General features: G+C 37.5%; 1 protein-coding gene across 1 annotated transcript in view; it reads left to right on the forward strand.

Annotated features, from left to right (window-relative positions):
* CTNNAL1 (catenin alpha like 1) overlaps nucleotides 1–24,137 on the forward strand; it is a 727,303-nt gene that overhangs the window by 616,932 nt on the left and 86,234 nt on the right. The window contains exon 13 of the mRNA XM_053714583.1: nucleotides 21,822–21,872. Coding sequence (XP_053570558.1) covers nucleotides 21,822–21,872 — 51 coding nt within the window. The remainder of the gene's footprint in view (nucleotides 1–21,821; nucleotides 21,873–24,137) is intronic.

Consider the following 24,137-nt stretch of genomic DNA (forward strand, 5'->3'; position numbering starts at 1 on the left):
TAAAAGCAATACTAAGACTGAAGTATCAGTTGTGTTTTTCCTACTGATCCTCATTGACTAATAAGTACTTCTGACTTAGAGCTAGATTTTCAAGTGGAGCGTTATTTATTTGAAAGTAAATAGTTTTTGCTTGCATGCTAACCCGTTGCGTGTAAAAAGCTGAACTAAGAATATCGTGTGCGCGATAACCTATTCCCTCCCCGTAGAAGTCAATGGAGCAAAAAGTGGGGAAAAAAAGCCTTACACCCTAATGGCGTGCATACACGACTGCATATTCTCAAGTGCTCTAACCTGACATGCTGCGGAATCTGTTGGCGCTTTACAAATAACCGATAATATTAATAATAATAACATAAAAATATGAATATTTCAAATGTCATTGGATGAATATGTTCTATTTATTCATAAATCTATATTTCTACATATATCTGATGGTATGTTGGTACAATTTATATCTATACCTATATATAAATATATATATATATATATAAATCCAAGTGGTGTGTGCACTCTCACCACCAGACTTCAACTGCCAGGGTATATAAGGTATATAAAAGTTCAGAAAAGAAAGCACAATAAAGAAAGAGGATTGTCACTGATGACCAAAAACCAGCAAGTGCTTTCTTTTCTGAACTTTATATATCTATTTAGAAACATGTGAAATATTTTCAGCAAATTCACAGTATAACACTTAGTAAAATATGAATAAATATATTTTAATGTTTTCATCTGCTTAACTGCAAAGGGCTTCAATGCATATATATATATATATATATATATATATATATATATATATATATATAGTATCTCACAAAACCCTCACATTTTTGTAATTTTTTTTTTATATCTTTTCATGTGACAACACTGAAGAAATGACACTTTGCTACAATGTAAGTAGTGAGTGTACAGCCTGTATAACTGTGAATTTGCTGTACCCTCAAAATAACTCAACACACAATCATTAATGTCTAAACAGTTGGCAATAAAAGTGAGTACACCCCTAAATGGAAATGTCCAAATTGGGCCCAATTAGCTATATTCCATACCCGGTGTCATGTGACTCGTTAGTGTTACAAGGTCTCAGGTGTGAATGGGGAGCAGGTGTGTTAAATTTGGTGTTATCGCTCTCACACTCTCTCATACTGGTTACTGGAAGTTCATCATGGCACCTCAAGGCAAAGAACTCTCAGAGGATCTGAAAAAAAGAATTGTTGTTCTACATAAAGATGGCCTAGGCTATAAGAAGATTGCCAAGACCCTGAAACTGAGCTGCAGCAAGGTGGGCAAGACCATACAGCGGTTTCACAGGACAGGTTCCACTCAGAATAGGCCTCGCAATGGTCGACCAAAGAAGTTGAGTGCACGTGCTCAGCGTCATATCCAGAGGTTGTCTTTGGGAAATAGACGTATGAGTGCTGCCAGCATAACTGCAGGTTGAAGGGGTGGGGGTCAGCCTGTCAGTGCTCAGACCATACACTGCATCAAATTGGTCTGCATGGATGTCGTCCCAGAAGGAAGCCTCTTCTAAAGATGATGCACAAGAAAGCCTGCAAACAATTTGCTGAAGACAAGCAGACTAAGGACGTGGATTATTGTAAACCATGTCCTGTGGTCCGATGAGACCAAGATAAACTTATTTGGTTCAGATGGTGTCAAGCATGTGTGGCGGCAACCAGATGAGGAGTACAAAGACAAGTGTGTCTTGCCTACAGTCAAGCATGTTGGTGGGAGTGTCATGGTCTGGGCCTGCACGAGTGATGCCAGCACTGGGGAGCTACAGTTAATTGAGAAAACCATGAATGCCAACATGTACTGTGACATATTGAGGCAGAGCATAATCCCCTCCCTTTGGAGACTTGGCCACAGGGCAGTATTCAAACATGATGACGACCCCATACACACCTCCAAGATGACTACTGCCTTACTAAAGAAGCTGAGGGTAAAGATGATGGACTGGCCAAGCATGTCTCCAGACCTAAACCCTATTAAGCATCTGTGGGTCATCCTCAAACGGAATGTGGGGGAGCACAAGGTCTCTAACATCCAGTGGCAACCTGTGAAGCTCTGGTGAACTCCATGCCCAAGAGGGTTTAGGCAGTGCTGGAAAATAATGGTGGCCACAAAAAATATTGACACTTTGGGCCCAATTTGGACATTTCTACTTAGGGGTGTATTCACTTTTGTTGCCAACGGTTCAGATATTAATGGCTGTGTGTTGAGTAATTTTGAGGGGACAGCCAATTTACACTGTTACACTCACTACTTTACATTGTAGCAAATTGTCATTTCTTTAGTGTTGTCACATGAAAATATATAATAAAATATTTACAAAAATGTGAGGGGTGTACTCACTTTTGTGAAACACTGTGTATGTGTGTGTATATATATATATGTATAATGTATATATACATGTATAATGTGTGTATGTATGTGTATATATATATATTTGTATTAATGTGTTTGTGTGTATATATGTCTGTAAATACACATTCACATATAAATACATAAATTCCTATGTACACACACACACACACACACACACACACACACACACACACATATATATATATATATATATATATATATATGCATATGCATACACATTTAGACGTGCGTGTGTGTATGTATGTGTATATATATATATATATATATATATATATATGTTAAAGCCATTTGCCTGACTTTTTTTTTCTAACACCTGATACCTTATATCTTTAAATCTTTATATTTTTTGTGTGCATTTTTTAAAAAATAATAATTTTTAGTAGATGGTGCACTTTGTAATGTATTTCTCATGTGTTTTGGGACACTTTTTTTTTGTTTTGCGATACAGTTAACCAGAGTTCTGAAGTCTAACTTCAATTGTTCTCAAGTGATCGCATTTACTTTCAATGGGTAATACGAGCAAAAAACCTGACGCCTGCAAACACCCATGATAAACCCCTTTTTTTCTCACTTGCAACAGTTAGCTTGCCACTCATAATCTAGTCCTTCATCTCAGCCAGTGATAATAAGTAGGAAGTAGTTATCTGCCAGAGAGTGTTAACAGGAAGTATCTGTCAGCCAGCAAGCATTAGCAGGAAGTAAATCGGCCAATGAGCATTAGTAGGGTGTACATCAACAGCTTTTACTTATTTTTTTTTTAGGAAAATTAATATTCGCAAAAATAAAGCCATAAATAATCAAAATATCAAAACGAGGGCAAAGCACTACATTATTCAGTGCTAGAATATTTTGCATTATCTGACATTCTGCTGATGTAATTTGCAATATGTAGCTAAAGTCGGAAGGTGCGTTTTACATAGGACTTAGATCATCAAGACCAAAGTGCCTTGAAGGCACAAAAGGCATTTAAGTGGACAAGTAATGACTTCTATCATTTACACTGAATTGAGGTCTATGAGGTTACTGATGATGTTAAGTCTGTGTACTTATCAGTTAGATTCAGCAGAAGTTGTCTGACAGGTCTGGGAGTGATTGAGTTTATATTCACTCATTCTTTTCATTGATATTTCCTTTAATATGAATTATTTTAGAATCTTGGATCTTTCATGTATATTCAGCTACATTCATATTTGATTGAATTTGCTGAATATACAATTACTTCTTTTAGCTATCTGCTGCCACAAGCTCATTTATCTCCTTTGACGCTTTAAACAAAAAAAAAAATGTTTATGAAAACAATTTAATATCTTGATTTCAAGTATTTGCCAAGCCATCTGGAAACACGTGCATTTGTCAGTTCTGATTATTGCATGAACACAAGAGCATATTAATCCTTCCCAAGGGGGGAGTCTGATAACTGGATGCAACAGAAATTAAATACTAGTCAAAGAAATCTAATGTTGACGCCATTAGTCTAAAGTGTTTGAGGCTCATGATATTTGTTAATGCTTTAAAATTAGCATATGAAACAGCTTTATTTTTTTTTATTTTTTTCAAAGCAGGTTGTATTACAGTATTTCAAAATATAATTTCTTATGTACTTATAGTATCTGTAGGTGAAAATAGAAAACAGCTGTACAGAGGTTAAAGTTGCAGTTATATGTGTTTAGGGATAAGCATAACAAATGTATTAATTATTTTAGTTTTTTTTATGATGTCTATTTTTGTCGATTACTAAATGAACCCATATTGGTTAAAGGAATATGAAATCCAAAATGTTTCTTTTATGTTTCAAATAGCACATTCAATTTTAAAGGGACACTGAACCCAATTTTTTTTTTCTTACATGATTCAGATAGAGCATGCAATTTTAAGCAACTTTCTAATTTACTCCTATTATCATTTTTTCTTCGTTCTCTTGCTATCTTTATTTGAAAAAGAAGGCATTTAAGCTTTTTTGGGTTCAGAACTCTGGACAGCACTTTTTTATTGGTGGATTAATTAATCCACCAATCAGAAAGAACAACCCAGGTTGTTCACCAAAAATGGGCCGGCATCTAAACTTACATTCTTGCATTTCAAATAAAGATACCAAGAGAATGAAGAAAATTTGATTATAGGAGTAAATTAGAAAGTTGCTTAAAATTGCATGCTCTATCTGAATCACAAAAGAAAACAATTGGGTTCAGTGTCCCTTTAAAATAAGTCATTTAACCCAGCGCTCTGTGTAAGCACCTGTAGCTCCTCTCCTGGATTCCCTCTTATCTCTCTAACAGATCCTTCTCCATCTCTTTTGCTGGTGGCTCCTCCCCTCCATTGCCTCTGTCTGTTGGAGTACCTCAAGGCTCTGTCCTGGGTCCTCTACTCTTCTCTATTTATACTTCTTCACTGGGTAAACTTATCAACAGCTATGGCTTCAACTACCACCTCTATGCTGATAATGCTCAGATCTACCTTTCCACCCCTGCGCTATCTATATTATTTGTATCCTGTCACTAAACACCGCCACTATACTAAACTGTTTAACCCCTATCCCGCCGCTCCCCGACCCTGCCGCAACTAAATAAACTTATCAACCCCTATCCCGCCGCTCCCGAACCCCGCCACCACCTACATTATGTTCTTAACCCCTAATCTGCTGCCCCCTACACCACTGCCACCTACATTATGTTATTAACCCCTATCCCTCCGCTCACGGAGTCACGCAACTAAATAAAGTTATTAACCCCTAAACCGCCAGCCCCCCACATCGCCATAAACTAAATTAACCTATTAACTCCTAAAACTAACAACCTGCTAACTGTACATTAAATGTTAACTCATCCTTATCTTATAATAAATTTAAATTTACCTTTAGATTAAAATGTATACTATATTAAACTAATAATTAAGCTACCCTAACTGTTACACTAAAATTACATTAAACTATATTAAATTAATAATTAACCTACCCTAACTGTTATACTAAAATTACATTAAACTATATTAAATTAATAATTAACCTACCCTAACTGTTATACTAAAATTACATTAAACTACAAATTAAATTAACTATATTATATGTTTAAAAACCTAACCCTACTCAAATAATTTAAATCTACACTAAAAAATGACTAAATTACAAAAAACTAACAGCTAAGTTACAAAAAACTAACAAACACTAAGTTACAAAAAAATAAATAAACACTAAGTTACACAAAATAAAAAAGAAATTATCAAAGATTTAAACTAATACACCTAATCTAATCCCTATGAAAATAAAAAAGCCCCCCCCCCCCCCCATAATAAAAAAAAACCCTAGCATACAATAAACTACAAATAGCCCTTAAAAGGGCCTTTTGCGGGGCATTGCCCGAAATAAATCAGCTCTTTTACCTGTAAATAAAAATACCCCCCCAACAGTAAAACCCACCACCCACACAACCAAACCCCCCAAATAAAAACCTAACTTAAAAAACCTAAGCTCCCCATTGCCCTGAAAAGGGCATATGGATGGGCATTGCCCTTAAAAGGGCATTTAGCTCTATTGCAGCCCAAAAAAAAATAAAACCCACCCAATACACCCTTAAAAGATCCTAACACTAACCCCTGAAGATTCACTTACAGTTTTGAAGACCCGACATCCAACTTACCAGAAGCCGGCAGCAGTCTTCATCCAAGCAGCCAAAGTCTTCATCCAAGTCCGCAGAAGTCTTCACCCAGACGGCATCTTCTATCTTCATCCATCCGGCACGGAGCAGCTCCATCTTCAAGACATCCGACGCGGAGCATCCTCTTCGTTCAACATCTTCTTCCCGAATGAAGGTTTCTTTAAATGATGTCATCCAAGATGGCGTCCCTTAGATTACGATTGGCTGATAGAATTCTATCAGCCAATCGGAATTAAGGTTGATAAAATCCTATTGGCTGTTGCAATCAGCCAATAGGATTGAGCTTTCATCCTATTGGCTGATCCAATCAGCCAATAGAATGCGATCCAATCAGCCAATAGGATGAAAGCTCAATCCTATTGGCTGATTGCAAAAGCCATAAGGATTTTTTCAACCTTAATTCTGATTGGCTGATAGAATTCTATCAGCCAGTCGGAATCTAAGGGGCACCATCTTGGATGACGTCATTTAAAGGAACCGTAATTCGGGAAGAAGACATCGAACGAAGAGGATTCACCGCGTCGGATGTCTTGAAGATGGAGCCGCTCCGCCCCGGATGGATGAAGATAGAAGATGCCGTCTGGGTGAAGACTTCTGCGGGCTTGGATGAAGACTTTGGCCACTTGGATGAAGACTTCTGCCGGCTTCTTGGAGGTTGCATGTCGGATCTTCAAAACTGTAAGTGAATCTTCAGGGATTAGTTTTAGGATTTTTAAGGGTGTAATGGGTGGGTTTTATTTTTAGATTAGGGGTTTGGGCTGCAATAGAGCTAAATGCCCTTTTAATGGCAATGCCCATTCAAATGCCCTTTTCAGGGCAATGGGAGCTTAGCTTTTTTTAGTTAGGTTTTTATTTGGGGGGTTGGTTGTGTGGGTGGTGGGTTTTTACTGTTGGGGGGGTATTTGTATTTTTTTTTACAGGTAAAAGAGCTGATTTCTTTGGGGTAATGCCCCGCAAAAGTCCCTTTTAAGGGCTATTTGTAGTTTATTGTATTGAAACCCAATGTGGAAATAAGATAGAGAGAATTCCACGAAAGAATGCGGTATCAGCACTCACTGTCCTGACCACTAGGCGGAATTAAAGTTCCAATTTTAAAACATAACTTTTATTTGGTAATGATAAAAAATATATAAAGGGGAGAAGGGGGAACACATGTAATTAAAACCCTTAGATAGAGTAGTCATGAAAAAGTACCTTAATATGGTTAAATTATGTAAATAGGCCTTTGTGGTATGATAGCCAAGTTATATGTATTAAGGTATAAGCTCCACAATAGTCGATATGGCAAGTACCAATGTTGGTGTTATATATTACACTAGTCAAATAGAAGTATAGGGTACCCTCCTACAACAGGGCATAACTAACCAAATCTATATAGTGAGCCAGGGAGCATTCAGTATCACCTGTGTGTTGGTATAAGTTGTGCTTAATAATAGTTAAGTAAAATTGGTACCGAATATGTGTAAGATCTAGTAATATTCAGTAATAGGAGATTGATAAGGCATTAACAATTATACACCTCATACAAGGAAAATTCCTTATGTGTGTTAATTAACTTATCAAATCTTACACTGTCTATGTTATAGTACAATTGATTATATTATATTAGACTCTCAAATAGATATAATATCATGAGGACAGTTCACTGTATGATCACCTATGTTGAAATGGTATAATTTCAGCACTAACTATGGTGCTTAATAGTATCGGTACACTAAATCAGAACACAAGCGTGTGTATGGATTCCTGTTACTAGCGGGATATAGTTGTTTGGCAGTACTGATTTATATAAATGACTTGGCATCACAGATCATATCAAGAAAATATATGATAACCATGTGTCTAGTCATTAGTATCTTTATTGTTTAATATAACAACATGCTTTAATAGCAGGAGCAAGAATGTAACTATACGTATCAATATAATGTTTGACTACGGTTAAATGTTGTTCATTATGTGGGCTCCCGTAATATATAGCATGTGATTATCCTTGTCAACAAAGATTATAAAGTAACTGGAAGCGTGTGAATAGCTGTGTGTTTCATCACTTATATTGAATTGTTTATTTTTACAAGTGTGACATGTGCATATTATTGCACTAAGTTATCAAGTGTGGCTGTACTGCCTGGAATAGCAATCCCCAATTCACACGGAAACCCGCTAATATTGGCATATATTTAATTAGTAATGTGTCCGATGTGACACAGGCAGCTCACTGGCTACTAGTAGGTTCTATAGTTAAGCAAGCAGTCACATACGGAGGGTTTTAATCCAAATATCACTACCGGTCATTGCCGATATCTAAGGTTAATATTCCCCGAGTGACCATGCAGTTGTCTCTATGTGCTGTCTACTATTATCGGCAGCACAGAAATAACGGTCAAATTGAGCCCTCAGTTTCAATAAGTTAACCAATAATGCCCAAATGCCAATTATAATCACATGCGACTACTCTAACCTAACATTTAAAAAAGAGCTAACAACGCTCTGTATCTACACCTAACGCGTTTCACCCGTATAGGGCTTTATCAAATTATAAATGTGAATATAATTGGCATTTGGGAATTTTTGGGTAACTTATTGAAACTGAGGGCTCAATTTGACCGTTATTTCTGTGCTGCCAATAATAGTAGACAGCACATAGAGACAACTGCATGGTCACTCGGGGAATATTAACCTTAGATATCGGCAATGACCGGTAGTGATATTTGGATTAAAACCCTCCGTATGTGACTGCTTGCTTAACTATAGAACCTACTAGTAGCCAGTGAGCTGCCTGTGTCACATCGGAATCAGGCTCTACACAATTATGCTGCGGAATTCCAGCGTATTTGCGGTTGACGGCTTGATAAATAGGCCTCATACACTGAAGATTGAATGCAAGGTACCGCAATCAATTTGGGGTACCTTGCATTCCTATTGGCTAAAATGTTGAAATCAGCCAATAGGATGAGAGCTGCTGATATCCTATTGGCTGTTCAAATCAGCCAATAAGATTTCAGTAGCTCTCATCCTATTGGCTGATTTCAAAATGAGCCTCCACACCGCCGAAGACCGCCGCCGTTGAGGACTGCCGCTGAGGATTCACGCATTGGGGAACCCAGCTCCGCGCCGCCTTCGCTCCAGATGAAGATAGAAGATGATGGAGCTGCCTGGAAGAAGACCTTCTCCACAGGACTTCAGGAACGGTGAGTACCTATTTGAGGCTTAGTGTTAGGCTTTTTTCTTTTTCTTTTTTTTTTTAGATTAGGGATTTAAAGGGACTCTAAACCCCAATTTTTTCTTTCATGATTCAGATAGAGCATGCAATTTTAAGCGACTTTCTAATTTACTCTTATTATCAAATTTTCTTCGTTCTCTTGTTATCTTTATTTAAAAAGCAGGAATGTGATGCATAGGACCCGGACCATTTTTGGTTGAGAACCTGGGTTATGCTTGCTTATTGGTGGGTAGATGTAACCCTCCAATAAGCAAGCGATATCCATGGTGCTGAACCTAAAATGGGCTGGCTGCCAAGATTTACATTCCTGCTTTTAAAATAAAGATAGCAAGAGAACAAAGAAAAATCGATAATAGAAGTAAATTAGAAAGTTGCTTAAAATGTCATGCTCTATCTGAATCATGAAAGAAAGAATTTGGGTTCAGTGTCCCTTTAATGGTCTGAAAAAGAGCTGATTGCCCTTTTAAGGGCATTGCCCATACAAATGCCCCTTTAGGGGCAATGGGTAGTTTAGGTTTTTTTAGTGTTAGTTTTTTTATTTTGGGGGTTTGGTGGGTGGGGGTTTTTACTGTTAGGGAGGATTTAGTTTAACTTAGGGCAAAGCCCTACAAAAGGCCCTTTTAAAGGCTATTGATAGTTTAGGGGGTGTTTTTTATTTTGGGGGGCTTTTTTATTTTCATACGGATAAGGTTTAAAAAAATATATTTTTGATAATTTTGTTTATATTTTTCTGTAATTCTAGAGTTGTTTTTTTGTCATTTTAGATTATTATTTTTTTTGTAATTTAATGTTAGGTTTTATTTAAGTGTAACTTAGTATTGGGGTTAATTTAGGGGGTGTTAAGTTAGGGGTCTTAGTAATTAAATTGGTTATTTGCATTGTGGAGGATTGGTGGTTTAGGAGTTAATAGGTTAGGTTTATTGCGATGTGGGGGTTTGTCTATTTAGGGGTTAATAGGTTAATTAGGTTTATTGGGATGTGGGGGTTTGTCGGTTTAGGGGTTAATTAGGTTAATTAGGTTTCTTGTGATGTGGGAGGTTGGCGGTTAAGGGGTTAATATTTTTATTACGTTATTTGTGTAATTACTTTTATTATTTTGCGATGTGGGGATTGCGGTTTCGGTGTTTAATACTTTGTGTGGGAGATTAGATTTTTGTTGTTATACTTCGTGCGGGCGGTTACGCCGCCAACATTCCTTTGAGGATGCAGACACGTTAGAAATGTGATTATAGTATAGATGAAGGAAGAGAGTTTATATGTGAAGAGAGAGTTTCCTCATATTTCACATTCTATGTGGTATTTTGCTTCAAGAATCTTGGAGTTAGTAGGATGTTGGACTTCACAAAGCATTTGAAAATACCCTTCCTTTCAGCCTCAGTATTATTTCTGACAACGGGTGTGGCCTTGAAACACGTGAATCTGAGCCTGGCTAAATTAGTGTAGCCTTGGGCTGTTTGTATTGCAATTGTTATCTGAAAGTTTGTTTTTCCCCCTTTTTTATATTTTCTTTGTGGTATGTATGTTTTTGTATGTACAATGGTGAAATATGGGTTTCTGAATGAAGTTTAATAAATAAAACTAGTAAGCATCCATTAGTTTATTTCTTGGTTGATTGATTGAACGTGGCATCATATATCTGTATTTTTATTTTTGTTTCGTTAGTTTTATTTCTACCTTAGTTTTATTTCTACCGTTTGGATTGTGATAATGTAACTCTGGGAGAAAAATAAAAGTAAATAAAATATTAGACAAGTTGATTTGTGGAAACATTTGTTAGTTTATTAAAAAAAATATATCCTACTATAGCAGCATTAAACCTCGTGTCCTACTGTTACAGCTTCTGTTAGCGAGGCTTCATTATAGTATTATCCACTGTGTCCCTGTGTTACATGTCTCAAGAGTATCTCTTCTGAGATAGTGGATAGTCGGTGTATACTTGTAGAACACAAACAATATGTGATCTGTTCAGAGTCACCTTTTTAAATATGCATGTAGTCCCTTCTGGAGGAACGCTTTGTTTGAATGCATGCTCATATGCTTAAGCGTATTATTGCTTATCCCTTTGGTGCTCAGCCAATATACATTTGGAAAAAATGTAAATTTTTCGGCCAATATAATAAATATGAGAAGTACAAAAGGGTATAAAGATGGAGCAAAAGAGGGGTGACTGAAGCAAGAGAGACACAAGGTAAGAGAATACAAGTGCAAATGTATTTAAGAAAAAAACAAAACAGTAGCTGAGGCCCAAAGTAAAACTGTAATATGATTCAAGATCAACCTGTGTTTTCTTTCCAATGGTAGTGAGAGTCCACAAAATCCATTGTAACATATGGGAATTACATCACCTGGCCACCAGGAGGAGGCAAAGACACCCCAACCAGAAAATTTGATTATCCCTCCTACTTCCCCTTCCCTCCCAGTAGTTCTTTGCCTTGTCTAGTAGGTAGGCATATATAGTGGTGCTCTGCAAATTTCTCTTAAAAGCAAACCCTCAATGGATAGTTCCTAGAAGAGAAGGTAGGGGAGTACTCTGCAGTTCTTCTAATACCTCATAGTTTGAGTGTTGGACTGAGCAGACCTGGGGTTGCAGGGAAGTTCCCTAGCTGCCTCCTGTTGACCATGAGATACTCCTATATATGTCCTTATTCCTGTCAGTTTCAATGTGAGAGGACCTGAACGCTGGTACAAGACCTGCAGCAAGTAATAATAATTCTTTATTATTCCCTACATACAGGCTAGTAGCTTTTAGTATGTGCAGGGGAAGCCCTATCTTTATTAGGTGTTTTGGGGATCATTTATCTCCTCCTAATAGTATGGCTAGTGCATTTCCTAGTTAGGAATGGGGTGTAGCATCAATGTCAGTGATAGCTCTATGCTAAAGCCCTTTGTTTGAGAGAGTTTTTGGGCATAGCGGACAGCGTAAAGAATGTGACCTGAGGTTTATTTTTTTCAACGGCGCTACTCTGTGCTCTTTCCTGAACATGTTGTGTAGCAGAGATTATTCCTCTGATCTTGCGATCTCACTAATTGGTTGATTTTTTTGTTAGATAGCAGGCGCCATTACTGGAACGCCTTGCTTAGGGAGAAGTTTCTCTTTCCTGCCGCAAGGTGCGTTCAGCGCCTGTTCCACCTTAGTCTTCTCATGCTCCACTGTTACTCTGGTATCAGATGGGAGTGGAGAACCTCTCTCTGAGCGCAAATATCTTCGTCTAACTGATCAGTGGCAGGAGGGGGTAAGACACTCTAACCAGAGCTTAGGTTGTTGATGACAGAAGTTATATTGTCTGACGCCGTATTTATCTCTCTGGCCGTTTTTAAAGAATCATATTATCAGAGGGGGGGTGGTATTTTATAAGAGGACTGCTCTTTCCCTAGAGGGCTCCTATATGGTTTTATCTTTTACTTGGGGGCATTAGACATAGCAGGGGTGAGATGGACCATTGGGGTGCTGATGAGTGCTGATTAATGCTTAATATGTAAATCAAACATGTTTTGTCCACTGGCACAGCTTTGCAGTCCCTGTCCTAAGGTAAATGGTGCCATCTCTACTTTAGCTAAAAGAACCACCATTACGCTGGAGGATAGCACTTCCTTCAAGGACCCAATGGATAGGAATCTTGAAGGATATTTGAGGAGGGTCTTTGTTCAAGGAGGACTGCTTTTCCAACTGGTAGTGAGCATTGCTGCAGTGGTAAGGGCTGCTACCTTTTGATGTGACCCTTTATTGAAGTTGATTTTGGTCGAGTCTCCCTTGGAAGAGATCCAGGATCGTATACAGGCTCTCAAGATGGCTAATTCCTTTATTTGTGATGCAATCATTCAAATTGTGTGTATCAATTCCAAAAATACTAGGCTTGCGGTATTAGCTAGGAGGGCTCTATGGTTGAAATCTTGGTCAGCTGACATGTTTTCGTAATCTAGATTGCTCTCTTTGTCATTTTAAGGCTAAGAGCTTATTTGGTCCAGGTTTGGACTCTATTATCGCTACCGTCAACGGGGGGAAAGGGGGGTTTCCTTCCACCAGGACAAGTAGACTAGACAGAAGGGTAGGGCAATTTTTCATCCAAACCCAAGTCATCCAAGGATACCTGGAAACCTAACCCAGTTTGGAGCAAGAACAGACAAGCCAAAAATCAACTCTAAGTCTGCATGAAGGGGGTGGCCCCCGATCCAGAGTTCGGTCTGGTAAATATGTTTCAGACTGAGCCAGATCTATCTAGGACCCTTGGGTTCAAAAGATTGTTTCCCAGGGTTATAGAATAGGTTTCCAATGTCGGCCTCCAAGAGGCAGATTTTTCTTGTCCCTTGTATGAAAAAGGCCACAAAAGAGTATGGCCTTTCTTCAGTGCATCTTGGATCTTCAGACAATGGGATAATACTCCCAGTTCCTTCAGATCAGTGGGGCATGGGTTTTTAATCTGTTCATCGTCCCCAAAAAAGGAGGAAACTTTTCACCCTATACTATATCTAAAATCTCTAAACAAGTTCTTGAGGGTGCCCTCCATCAAGATGGAAACAATCAGATCCATTCTTCCTCTTGTTCTGCAGGTACAATTCATGCCTACCTTCACATTTCAATTCACAGGGACCATTATTTGTACCTAAGAATTGCCTTTCACGGCTGAAAATGAAAGTCTTGGGAGCTCTTCTAGCAACAGTCAGGTTCCAAGTGTTGCTGTGGCTCCTTACTTGGACGATATATTGGTTCAAGCTCCTTCTTTTCAATTAGTAAGCTCTCGCACAAAGAAGTTACTTTGGTATCTTCGGATTCATAGTTGAAAGGTAAATCTAGAAAAGAGTTATCTCGTGCCTCGCACACGAGAGTGGGTTTTCTGGGAGTTAGCATAGATTTTATGGTTATGAAAATCTTTCTCACAGATCAGCGCAAGGCCAAACTCTGATATGCATGTTAGAACATTCAGTCAAACCTATGTCCTTCGGTGGCTCAGTGTATGGTATGGAGGTAGTGGGACTCATGGTAGCAGCATCAAATACAATGCCGTTTGCTCGCTTTCATTTGAGACTTGTACAGTTATGCATGCTAAGCCAATGGAATGGAGACCAATCAAATCTATGTCCAGTGATACATCTAGACTTCACCACCAGGGACTCCCTCTCTTGGTGGCTGTTTCCCAAAACCTTGGATCAAGGAATGAGTTGCATCTATCCTTGATGGGAGATAACTACCGATCTGAGTCTGTTAGGTTGGGGAGCTGTGTGGGGTTCCCAGAGAGCTCAAGGGGTTTGGTCCCCTCAGGAAGTGTCCCTACCCATAAACATTTTGGAATTGAGAGCCTTCACTCGTTAATGGTCTCTCAAACTGGATGTGTTCAAACAACTGATTCAGCAGTGGGGAGCTCCAGAAATAGAACTCATGCTTTTGTGTTTCAATTTCAAGCTTCCAAGGTACGGATCACGTGAAAGGAATCCTCAAGCAGAGGTAGTGGATGCCGTAGCGATTCCATGGACCTACCATTTGGTCTACCTGTTACCTCCAATAGTACTTCTTCCTCGAGTTGTGGCGAAGATCAAACAGGAGAGAGTGTTGGAAATTCTCATAGCTCCTGCATGGCCTCGCAGGACTCGGTATGAAGACCTGATCAGAATGTCGGCTGCTTATTCATGGCGCCTTCCTCAGAGGGTCCTTTCTTCTATCAAAATCTAGAATCTCTGAGGCTGACTGCTTGGAAATTGAACGCCTAATCTTGGCACAAAGAGGTTTCTCAGATGCCATAATGGATGCTATTGTTCAGATGCGCAAGCCGGTCACGAGATGAATTTATCATAAGGTATGGAAGGTATATCAATTGGCAGAAGTTAAGAATTCCATGTATTCTTCAGTTTCTTCAGGAAGGGCTAGATAAGGGTCTTTCCGCTAGTTAAATTAGAGTCAGATTTTGGCTCTTTTTGTGTTGTGTTTTTATAAAAAGTTGGCACAGTTCCCGGGATGTTCAATTGTTTGTTCAAGCTTTGGCCAGTATGGGACCAATTTCTCCACCTTGAAGTCTTAATCTTGTTTATAAAGTTCTGCAGCATGCCCATTTGATCCATGCATGATCTTTATATTAAGTTAATTTCTTGGAAGTTTTTATTTTTATTGGCAATTTCCTCCGCTTCCAGAGTCTAAGTTGTCAGCACTTCAGTGCGACCCTCCTTATTTGATTTTTCATCAGGATAAGGCTGTGTTGAGAAATAGTCCCAAATTTCTACCTAAAGTAGTATCAACAGACAATATTAATCAGGAGATTGTAGTTCTTTGTGTCCTAACCCCAGGTCACCCAAGGAAAGATTGTTGCACAATTTGGATGTGGTTAGGGCTCTAAAGTTTTACCTCCATGCTACCAAGGAGTTTCAGCAATCATCACGTTTGTTCTCTTCTCTGGCAAGTGCAAGGGCCAGAAGACTACTTCTGTTTCCTTATCCTCTTAGTTGATAAATATTATTCTCATGGCTTACTTGGAGGCAGGTCATCAACCTCCAGCTACTATTACGGCCCATTCCACTAAATCGATTTCCATGTCCTGGGCTTTCCAAAATGAGGCTTCGGTAGAACAGATCTGTAAAGCTGCTACCTGGTCTTTGCTCTATACGTTCACACAATTCTATCAGTTTGATGTATTTGACATGGCGCAGGCTTCTTTTGGTAGAAAGTTCTACAGGCAGTAGTGAATAATAACTAGGTACCTGCCTTGCTTGTTCATCCCGCTCTTCTCTTTTTTGGACTCCACGGCTTGGGTATTGATTTCCATATGTTAGAATGGATTTTGTATACTCTCTCTACCATTAGAAAGAAAGCACAATTTATGTGTAACATTGGCAACCTTGTGGATATAACAAAAATGCATATTTTTATATTCTCATTTATGTTACTTCAGATTCATCATGGTTAAGGTGGAACATTTCCACTGTCAGATTATAGGTTTTTCTTTCACTATAACTAGAACTTCAAGGAAGACAATATATTAGAACCATTCTGGCAATCCAAAATTTTAATATCATGATGGGTAAAACTGGTTAACATACGTTTGGTTGTGGTTCTGTGTGTAGCTTCATGAGTAGTGTTCATGTTACATTTTCATGTGCACAAAGAATACAGTTCCTGAATTTTATTTCAAACTGTGTTCAGTTAGTGGTTAGTTAGAGACAGACACTAGTAGGCCTTTGGTGCTTTTCAGAAACCATGTTGAAGCTCAAGGGAAATGGTTGCCTCATGTTGTGCACAACTGGTTTTAAATGCATCACATATGCAAATGCATTCAAATAGGACTCCCTATGAGTCTTACCTTGACACTGGCAGATCAACTTGCATTATTTGCCCAACATATGGTACTATAAACTTTCTTAAAAGTTTGAGGACCGTGCAGTTTCCATTACTCCTGGGATTTACCTTTACTGCTACTAGGAGGAGGCAAAGATTCCCAAACTTCAGAGCTCTTTATAAACCCTCCTACCGCTATAGTAATCAGTCTTGTCTTTGCCTCCGCTGGAGGTAGGTGAAGAATGAAGATGTGCAAGATTGTTTGTTATTTTGTTTTAGGGTTTTCTGGTTAGGACCTGGGCCCCTCTTCAGTACTGACTTAGTCAGGAGGGGGACGTTATATTCTTTTTTTACATTTAGTGCAGGAAACTTCCTTTGTACTTATTTGTCTTTAATTTACTACACCAGGACATGCTTAAACCTACTACTACCTACTACATGTGTGTGTGTGCGCGCGCATGCGTGTGTTCATGTGGTAATCAAGCCTGCGCCACAGGTTGATGTTGTAGGTGTGCTTTTTCATTTTTGTGCTTTTTTCATCTATACTAGTATCCTTTAAGCTGTGGTTGCTACTTTTAGTAGAGGTTTGGCTGCTAAGTGGTTGGTGTGGGTTCCACCTCTTCTCTAAGCCCTGTATTTACAATTTCTTTATATTATGGATCACACTGATTCTCTGCATGCTGGCCTTAATCCAGATTTGGAAGCTATTTCAGGTAAGCATTTTTCCACTTTTTTGTGAATGTGTAACTAAAAGTGGAAGCAGATTTTCTCAGTCGTCAAACTATCCATCAAAGGAAATGGTCTCTTCATCCAGATGTTTTAAGTCAGATTGTGAATCTTTAGAGCTTGCTAGATATAGATCTCATGTCATCCAGGGATCCAAGGGCACGGGAGACAAATGCTCTTAGAATGCTTTGGTCATTTAAGCTGGCTTATGTGTTTCCTCCTCTGGTTTTGTTACCCAGAGTAATAACCAAGATCAGGCAAGAGAATAGATCAGTGATTCTCATAGCTTCAAAATGGCCTCCAAGAGTTTGTTTTGCAGATCTGGTTAAGATGTCCAGTTGCCAGCCTTGGCCTCTTCCTCTAAGAAAGCACCTTCTGTCTCAAGGTCCCGTTTTCCATTCGGATCTAAATTTGATGGCTTGGCGATTGAATGGATAGTTCTTTGTCAGGGGGTTTTGTCCGTTGTTAATACTCTTGTTCATGCTAGGAAACCTATTACTAGAATAATTTATAATAAGGTTTGGAAAGCCTTTATTTTTGGTGTTCTGTTCATAATTATTTGTGGCATTCATTTTGGATTCCTAGAATTCTTGAGTTGCTTCAAGATGGTTTACAAAAAGGTTTTTCTGCTAGTTCTTTTGAAAGGCTAGATTTCTGCCCTCTCTGTCTTTTTCCATAGGGAAATTGCTAATCTTCCCGATGTGCATAGTTTTGTTCAGGCATTATCTAGAATAAAGCCTGTAATCAAACCTATTTCTCCTCCTTGGAATATTAATTTGGTTCTGAAGGTTTTACAGTCTCCTCCTTTAGAACCTATGTATGTATAGGGTGGATATAAAGATTATTTCTTGGAAAGCTCTGTTTCTTTTGGCTATTTCATCTGCTAGAAGAGTGTCTGTCTGAATTGTCTGTACTTTCTTCTGATCCTCCTTACCTTGTCTTTCATAAAAATAAAGCTGTTTTGAAGGCCTTCTATTGATTTTCTGCCTAAAGTTGTTTTTTTCTCCTGATAATATCAGTAGGGAAATTGTGGTTCCTTCTCTTTGTCCTGATCCAAAGAATTCTTTGGAGGGACTTCTTCATAATTTGGATGTTGTCAGGGCTTTCAAATATTATCCTGTGGTTACTAAGGATTTCGGACAAACTCCTGATTTGTTTGTTCATTTTTCAGGTAAGGGTCATAAGGTGTTTTCGGTTGCTCTGGCTTCCAGGATTAAGTAATTATTTTATATAGGTTATTTAGAAGCAGGTCAGAATCCTCCTAAGAGTATGACACTCACTCTGTAGTCTCTTCTTTTGCTTTTAAGAATGAGGCTTCTGTGGATCAAATTTGCAAGCGAGCTACTTGGTCATCCTTCGATACATATATTAAATTCTAACATTTTGATGTATTTGTTTCATCTGAAGCTGCTTTTGGAAGGAAAGTGCTTCAGGCAGTTGTTTCTGTCTAGGGCTCAGTTTTCTGTTTTTAAATTGCATTTATAGAATGATAAAAAAATGTCTTATGGTTTAGAAGGATGTTTTACCCCTCCCCATTCTTTATTCATTAATTGAGGCTTCTGCCACAGCTTGGGTATTGGTTCCCAGGAGTAATGGACCATGGACTCTTATCGCCTATATGAAAAAAAACATAATTTATATCTTACCTGATAAATTCCTTTCTTTCATGGTGATAAGAGTCCATGAGAGATTTTTTGAAAACATTTTTGGAACATAATTTTTTTTTTTCCCATTTCCTCTTATTTATTTCATGTTTTTTTGATTGTAGAATTTGGCTGAATGATGTCCCTTGCTGCCTCTTTTAGACTTGGGCTGTGCACAGTGTTTCTCTTTTCTGCTTTGATGAGAATATTGGTGACCACAGGAATATGAAGGAAAAAAAAACAGACTTTGTACATTTTTTTTTGTATGCCAAAGTATTGTCTAATCTCTGTCATTATTGTTTGTTCTTTCTTCTTTTCTATCAGTCTCACTTTTTTGGTAGAATATGGATTGAACTGAAGCCAGCAGAAGAAAGGTGTATAAATGATTAAAGAGGAGGCGACCCTACATTACTAAACATAATCCTGAAAGTCAGATTGCATACTTATGTCGCACACAAGTCTTGCATTTCTCTTCTGAAAAGCATAGAAGAGCCTGCAAAATGGTAGTAACATCAATGTCTTCAAAACCTTCCAGAAGAGCAACACAAAACTTTTGTGTAGTGATTACATGCAATTCTTGCTGAAAAACTCTCTAATTTACAATATAAGACTTCTTAATGTAATCTCTTTATGTCCATGTAGCATAAAATATATGTGCAGTATGGGCTAGATAACAAGTGGAGCGCAAATGATTTTGCAAGGGTTTTCGTGATTGTTTGTGCTCCGTTTAAATTGTATTCATATTACGAGATTTACGCTAGAATCCTTACCGCAATCTCAGAGCTGTGGTTAACTGTTTTCAGAAAATGTGTCGCAAACACATTAAAAATACATTACAAACTACAGTTACACTTATAATAACAATGTCTAATAAAAATTATTTAAAAAATATTGCACACAATAGTTATAAGGGCTCAAAGATAGGAGATATCTGGTGTTAGAAGAAAAAAAACTGCAAAGGACTTTAACATTGAGATACATACATATACAAGTCTAAATAAGTTTATGTATTTGTATATATATATATATATATATATATATATATATGTATTAATGTATTTATATATGTATTTACAGACATATATACACATATAAAAACATTAATATATATGTATACATATATTGATATATATGTGTGTATATATATATATATATATATATATGTTCATTGGAGCTTTTCCCGTTAAGTAGATGAAAACATGTAAAAGCATATTTATGCAATATTCATGTTTAATAAACTTTTTAACTATGTATTTACTGTAAATATTTCACATTTCAATGTTCTGAATGTAGCAGAATATGTTTTAAGTATTTATAAATAGATATTCCTATAAAATATATGTATATATCTGTACCTATATATAATAATCCATATATATATATATATATATAGGTATAAATATATATTTGTTTAAAAACCATCAGATATATGTAGAAATATTTATTTATGAATAAATAGAACATATTCCGTTATGTAAATAACATTAATAATTTCATGTTTGGTTAGCGCTATTGTGAAGATGTTATGGTGTTTGTTTTGTTTTTTGTTTTTTTTTCTCCATTGACTTCAGTGGGGGAATGCGTAAACACAATTGTGATTTTCAAATTTCAACGTTTTGCGCAAGTGGAATTACCAATGGAGAAAAAACTGTTTTACCCGACTAGCGCAAAAATTAAAATCCTAGTGGAGTTTTCGCTATAGCGAAATACCGCTCCGCTTGTAATCTAGCTCTAAGTATTTATAGATGAGTACATACATACAATTCTTACAAATTATCCATTGTCTCTTTCCTTGTACACCACCTTATGTCTTATTTTGTCATTTTGGACTGTAATTTTTACGCAATAGTTTACCTTTCTATTTGGTTTTCTTTTACAATGTAGATCAATCTAATCTTCCAGTGGCATATTTAGATTCTGTGTCTGTCAGTGGCATATATATATATATATATATATATATATATTTTACATTCTGCTGATACTCCCTACTACCAACCAAATATATTTCTTGCAACCAGTGGACAGGGTCACATGAAGGGGTAATACATTGGCACTAAACAACCAGTGTTCCTTATTTTGTAATAAAATAAATAAATAAAACATTTGGAGAATTAAGGAGTGTGAATGCACCATGCCAAATAATCAACCCCTCGAAATGTGCTGCCCTTAGATACTGCTGCCTAAGGCAAAATATGCCCAAGTGTGACTTTAAAGTGTGTGGCTTAGTTTTACAAAGCATGCAGTGGACTTTCCAACCATTGTAATATATTCATTTAAATGTCACTAGATCTTAAACAGTTAACTTGCAGACTAGAACAGAATTTTAAGAGGTCTTCACTGTAAAGAGGCCCTGCCATGCTTAGAGTATAGACTTCTGAATCACTGAAAAAAATATATATAAAGTAATGGAGAGTAATTGGGAAAATGGAAAATGTGCATTAATAACAATTTTCTGATTTTGTTCCATTTATCATCTGAAATATTTCATTAGAGTGCATTTTTGATCCAGAGTAGTATTTTAACTTTTAAGCTTTTGAGAATTCTGTATAATAATGTTCCACTAGAGTTGCAATTTGGCTCAAACTTCACAAGAGCCTACCATTTCCAATCCATTTTCTCTTGCAGTAATAGATTACATTAAGATTAAAGGATTATTATGTTTCTTTTTAAATGCTTGCCATTTTCTTTTTCTTTTTTTCTACCCCTTTGAATAATGAGACTTTTTGTTGAAGGGAAATGTTTGCCAATTTCAATGTGTGGTTTATATAATAAGCTGCTCTGTATACACAGCTAAGCAATGCACCAAGTCTGAGTTTTCTCATATTGTATTAGTATAATAGAGAACATGACAGTGTTTTGTTTGCTGAAGGCAACTTTTAGTATTTTATTGCAAAACTCTTGGAACTTGCCTGAATGAACAATATCTTATTTGTTTGCAGAAACATAGTGGAACACTGAAAACATTAAAGCCTGTGAAGCTTGATGGGGAGGTAAGCAAATTTAATCATTTCAGCTTTGATGTTTTCATTCTAGTTTCTCTAAAGAGTAATATAGATTAGCATATCATACTTTAAAAATGAAATTGTGTTAGTTTTGCTCGTCCAACTTTATTGGAAAAATCTTATGAACGAGACTGGATTTATATTTCAGATGCACCCACAGCCATTTTACTCAGATGTTGCCCTTTTTGTATACTGTCACCAGACAATTGCATTAATTGAAACCGTACTGTGCTTAAAGGAGTAGAAACCACTCCATAATAACAAAACTTTAGTGTACAGTAAAGTAAAAAAATTAACTTTCATGATTTATCCAGAGCAAGCAATTTAAATAACTTTATAATTGACTTCTATTTTACTACTTTGCTTTGATCTTTTGCTATCCTTTGTTGAAAAGTAAACCCAGGAGCAGCATTGCACTACTGGTGAGCCACGACAAGAGGCATATTTGTGCAGCCACCCATTACCAGCTAGGTCCCAGTAGTCCATTGCTCCTCTTGAGCCTACCTTGGTATGCATTTCAACAAATTATGCCAGGAGAATCAAGCAAATTTGTCAACAGAAGTAAATCGGAGAGTTGGTCCTGATCCGAAACTGCTGGTTGCGCATCTGAGTTCTGTCACTAGCATTATTGATTGGATCAGTTGTAATCTCCGCTCATGACCACCAGTGCTGTACTGGTCCTGAGTGGTACTTCTACTGTGTGTTTAAACCTTTTTCTTAAATATGCATGCTGTAATGAATTAGTGCATGTAATTGTTCAACTCTTATGGCCCTTTAAGTTGTCTTACAATAAATTAACACAGAGGCAGAGTTTGAAAGATTTCTGAATTAGTTAACATCTTGTTTGCTGAAATTGTTTGTCAATTGCCACTTCAGTTTTTCTAGTAAAACCAGCCTTTTTGCAAAATCATATCTCCTCTGCTGATGCCAGCTGGGGACAGATGTGTAACAGGGTTAAGTTTGTGAAGTCTGCAGTGTGCTAGTCTGATTGTCAGAATTGGGGAAACCACAATTTTTAGAGTTAAAATACATGAAAAGGGGGCACAATAAATAAGTGTATTGCAAAGTTGTTTTGTTTTGTAAGCAAACATTTTATATTACACTTTCAAAGTGTTTTTCTTTTGTTTTATTTAATGTAATGCTATATATGTGGCGATAGGTATGCTAAAACCATAACACAGAGGTGTTTTTTGTTTTATACTGCATTATAACAACTGATGCTGTGTATGTGATGACTGTACCCCTAGGCAGCTGACCTTTGTGCTTAATTAAATATCTGATCATTTCTCTTACTCAAGTTGTGTGATTCTCTCAGATTTATATGTGTATTAAAATGTCCTCCCAAACTGTAATCCTTACTATACCTAATTATTGCTTTTTCTGTCACATGCTATAAGTCTCCTCTCTAGTAACTAGAGTTGTAACCTCACCTTTGCTACCCCTAAGGCATGTGTATTCTCAGATGTTTTGTCCTATGCATGCAACAAGAAATAGTGCACACACACAGGTTACCTGATTTTTCTTTCATAAATGTGGTTAGTGTCCAAGAGCCATTACTCCTGGGAATTCCACTCCTGGCCTCTAGGAGGAGGCAAAAATTCCCAAAACTCCAAGAACACTTAAAAACCATCTCACCTTACTGATCGTATCTTTGCCTCTGCAGTAGGAAGGGGAAGAATTGAGGTATTTAAAGTTTATTCTTTGAGAGGGGTTCTCAGACCGATTTAGGTCCATTTTTATCTCAGATAGCTACCTTTTGGATTTAAGTAAGTTTATGGTGTATTGGGTAGTCGCACAATTACACCCAGTTGGGAGTAAGTCACAGGCCTACCACAGGTGTTGCGTGAACCGGTGCCTTAGCATCCTCCTGTTGGATCGTCAGTATACTCTACATCAGGGGTGATCAACTTTGGCACTTCAGAGGTTTTGGAACTACATTACCCATTAAGGCTGTGACAAACTGCAAACGATGCCGCTCGAGGCGAAGCAGCTGCTCCGCTTCGCGTCGCTTCTGAAGTTCAGATATTTCATCTTTGAGCGCTCAGCTACGCGATCTGATGCGGTGCTCAGAGATGAAAAAGCAGGACACACTGAGCACGCACAGCCGCATCTACACGCTGCGCGCCGCTCCGCTTGCAGTGTGTCATAGCCATTATGCTCATACACTTAAGGTTTGCTACGCATCAGCTGGCTGAGCATCGTGGGAAAGTGCTATAGGTATTTTTATTTGTGCATGTCAGTTTTCCAACTCCC

The sequence above is a fragment of the Bombina bombina genome, chromosome 5 (genome assembly GCF_027579735.1).
Source record: "Bombina bombina isolate aBomBom1 chromosome 5, aBomBom1.pri, whole genome shotgun sequence".
Classification (NCBI taxonomy): domain Eukaryota; kingdom Metazoa; phylum Chordata; class Amphibia; order Anura; family Bombinatoridae; genus Bombina; species Bombina bombina.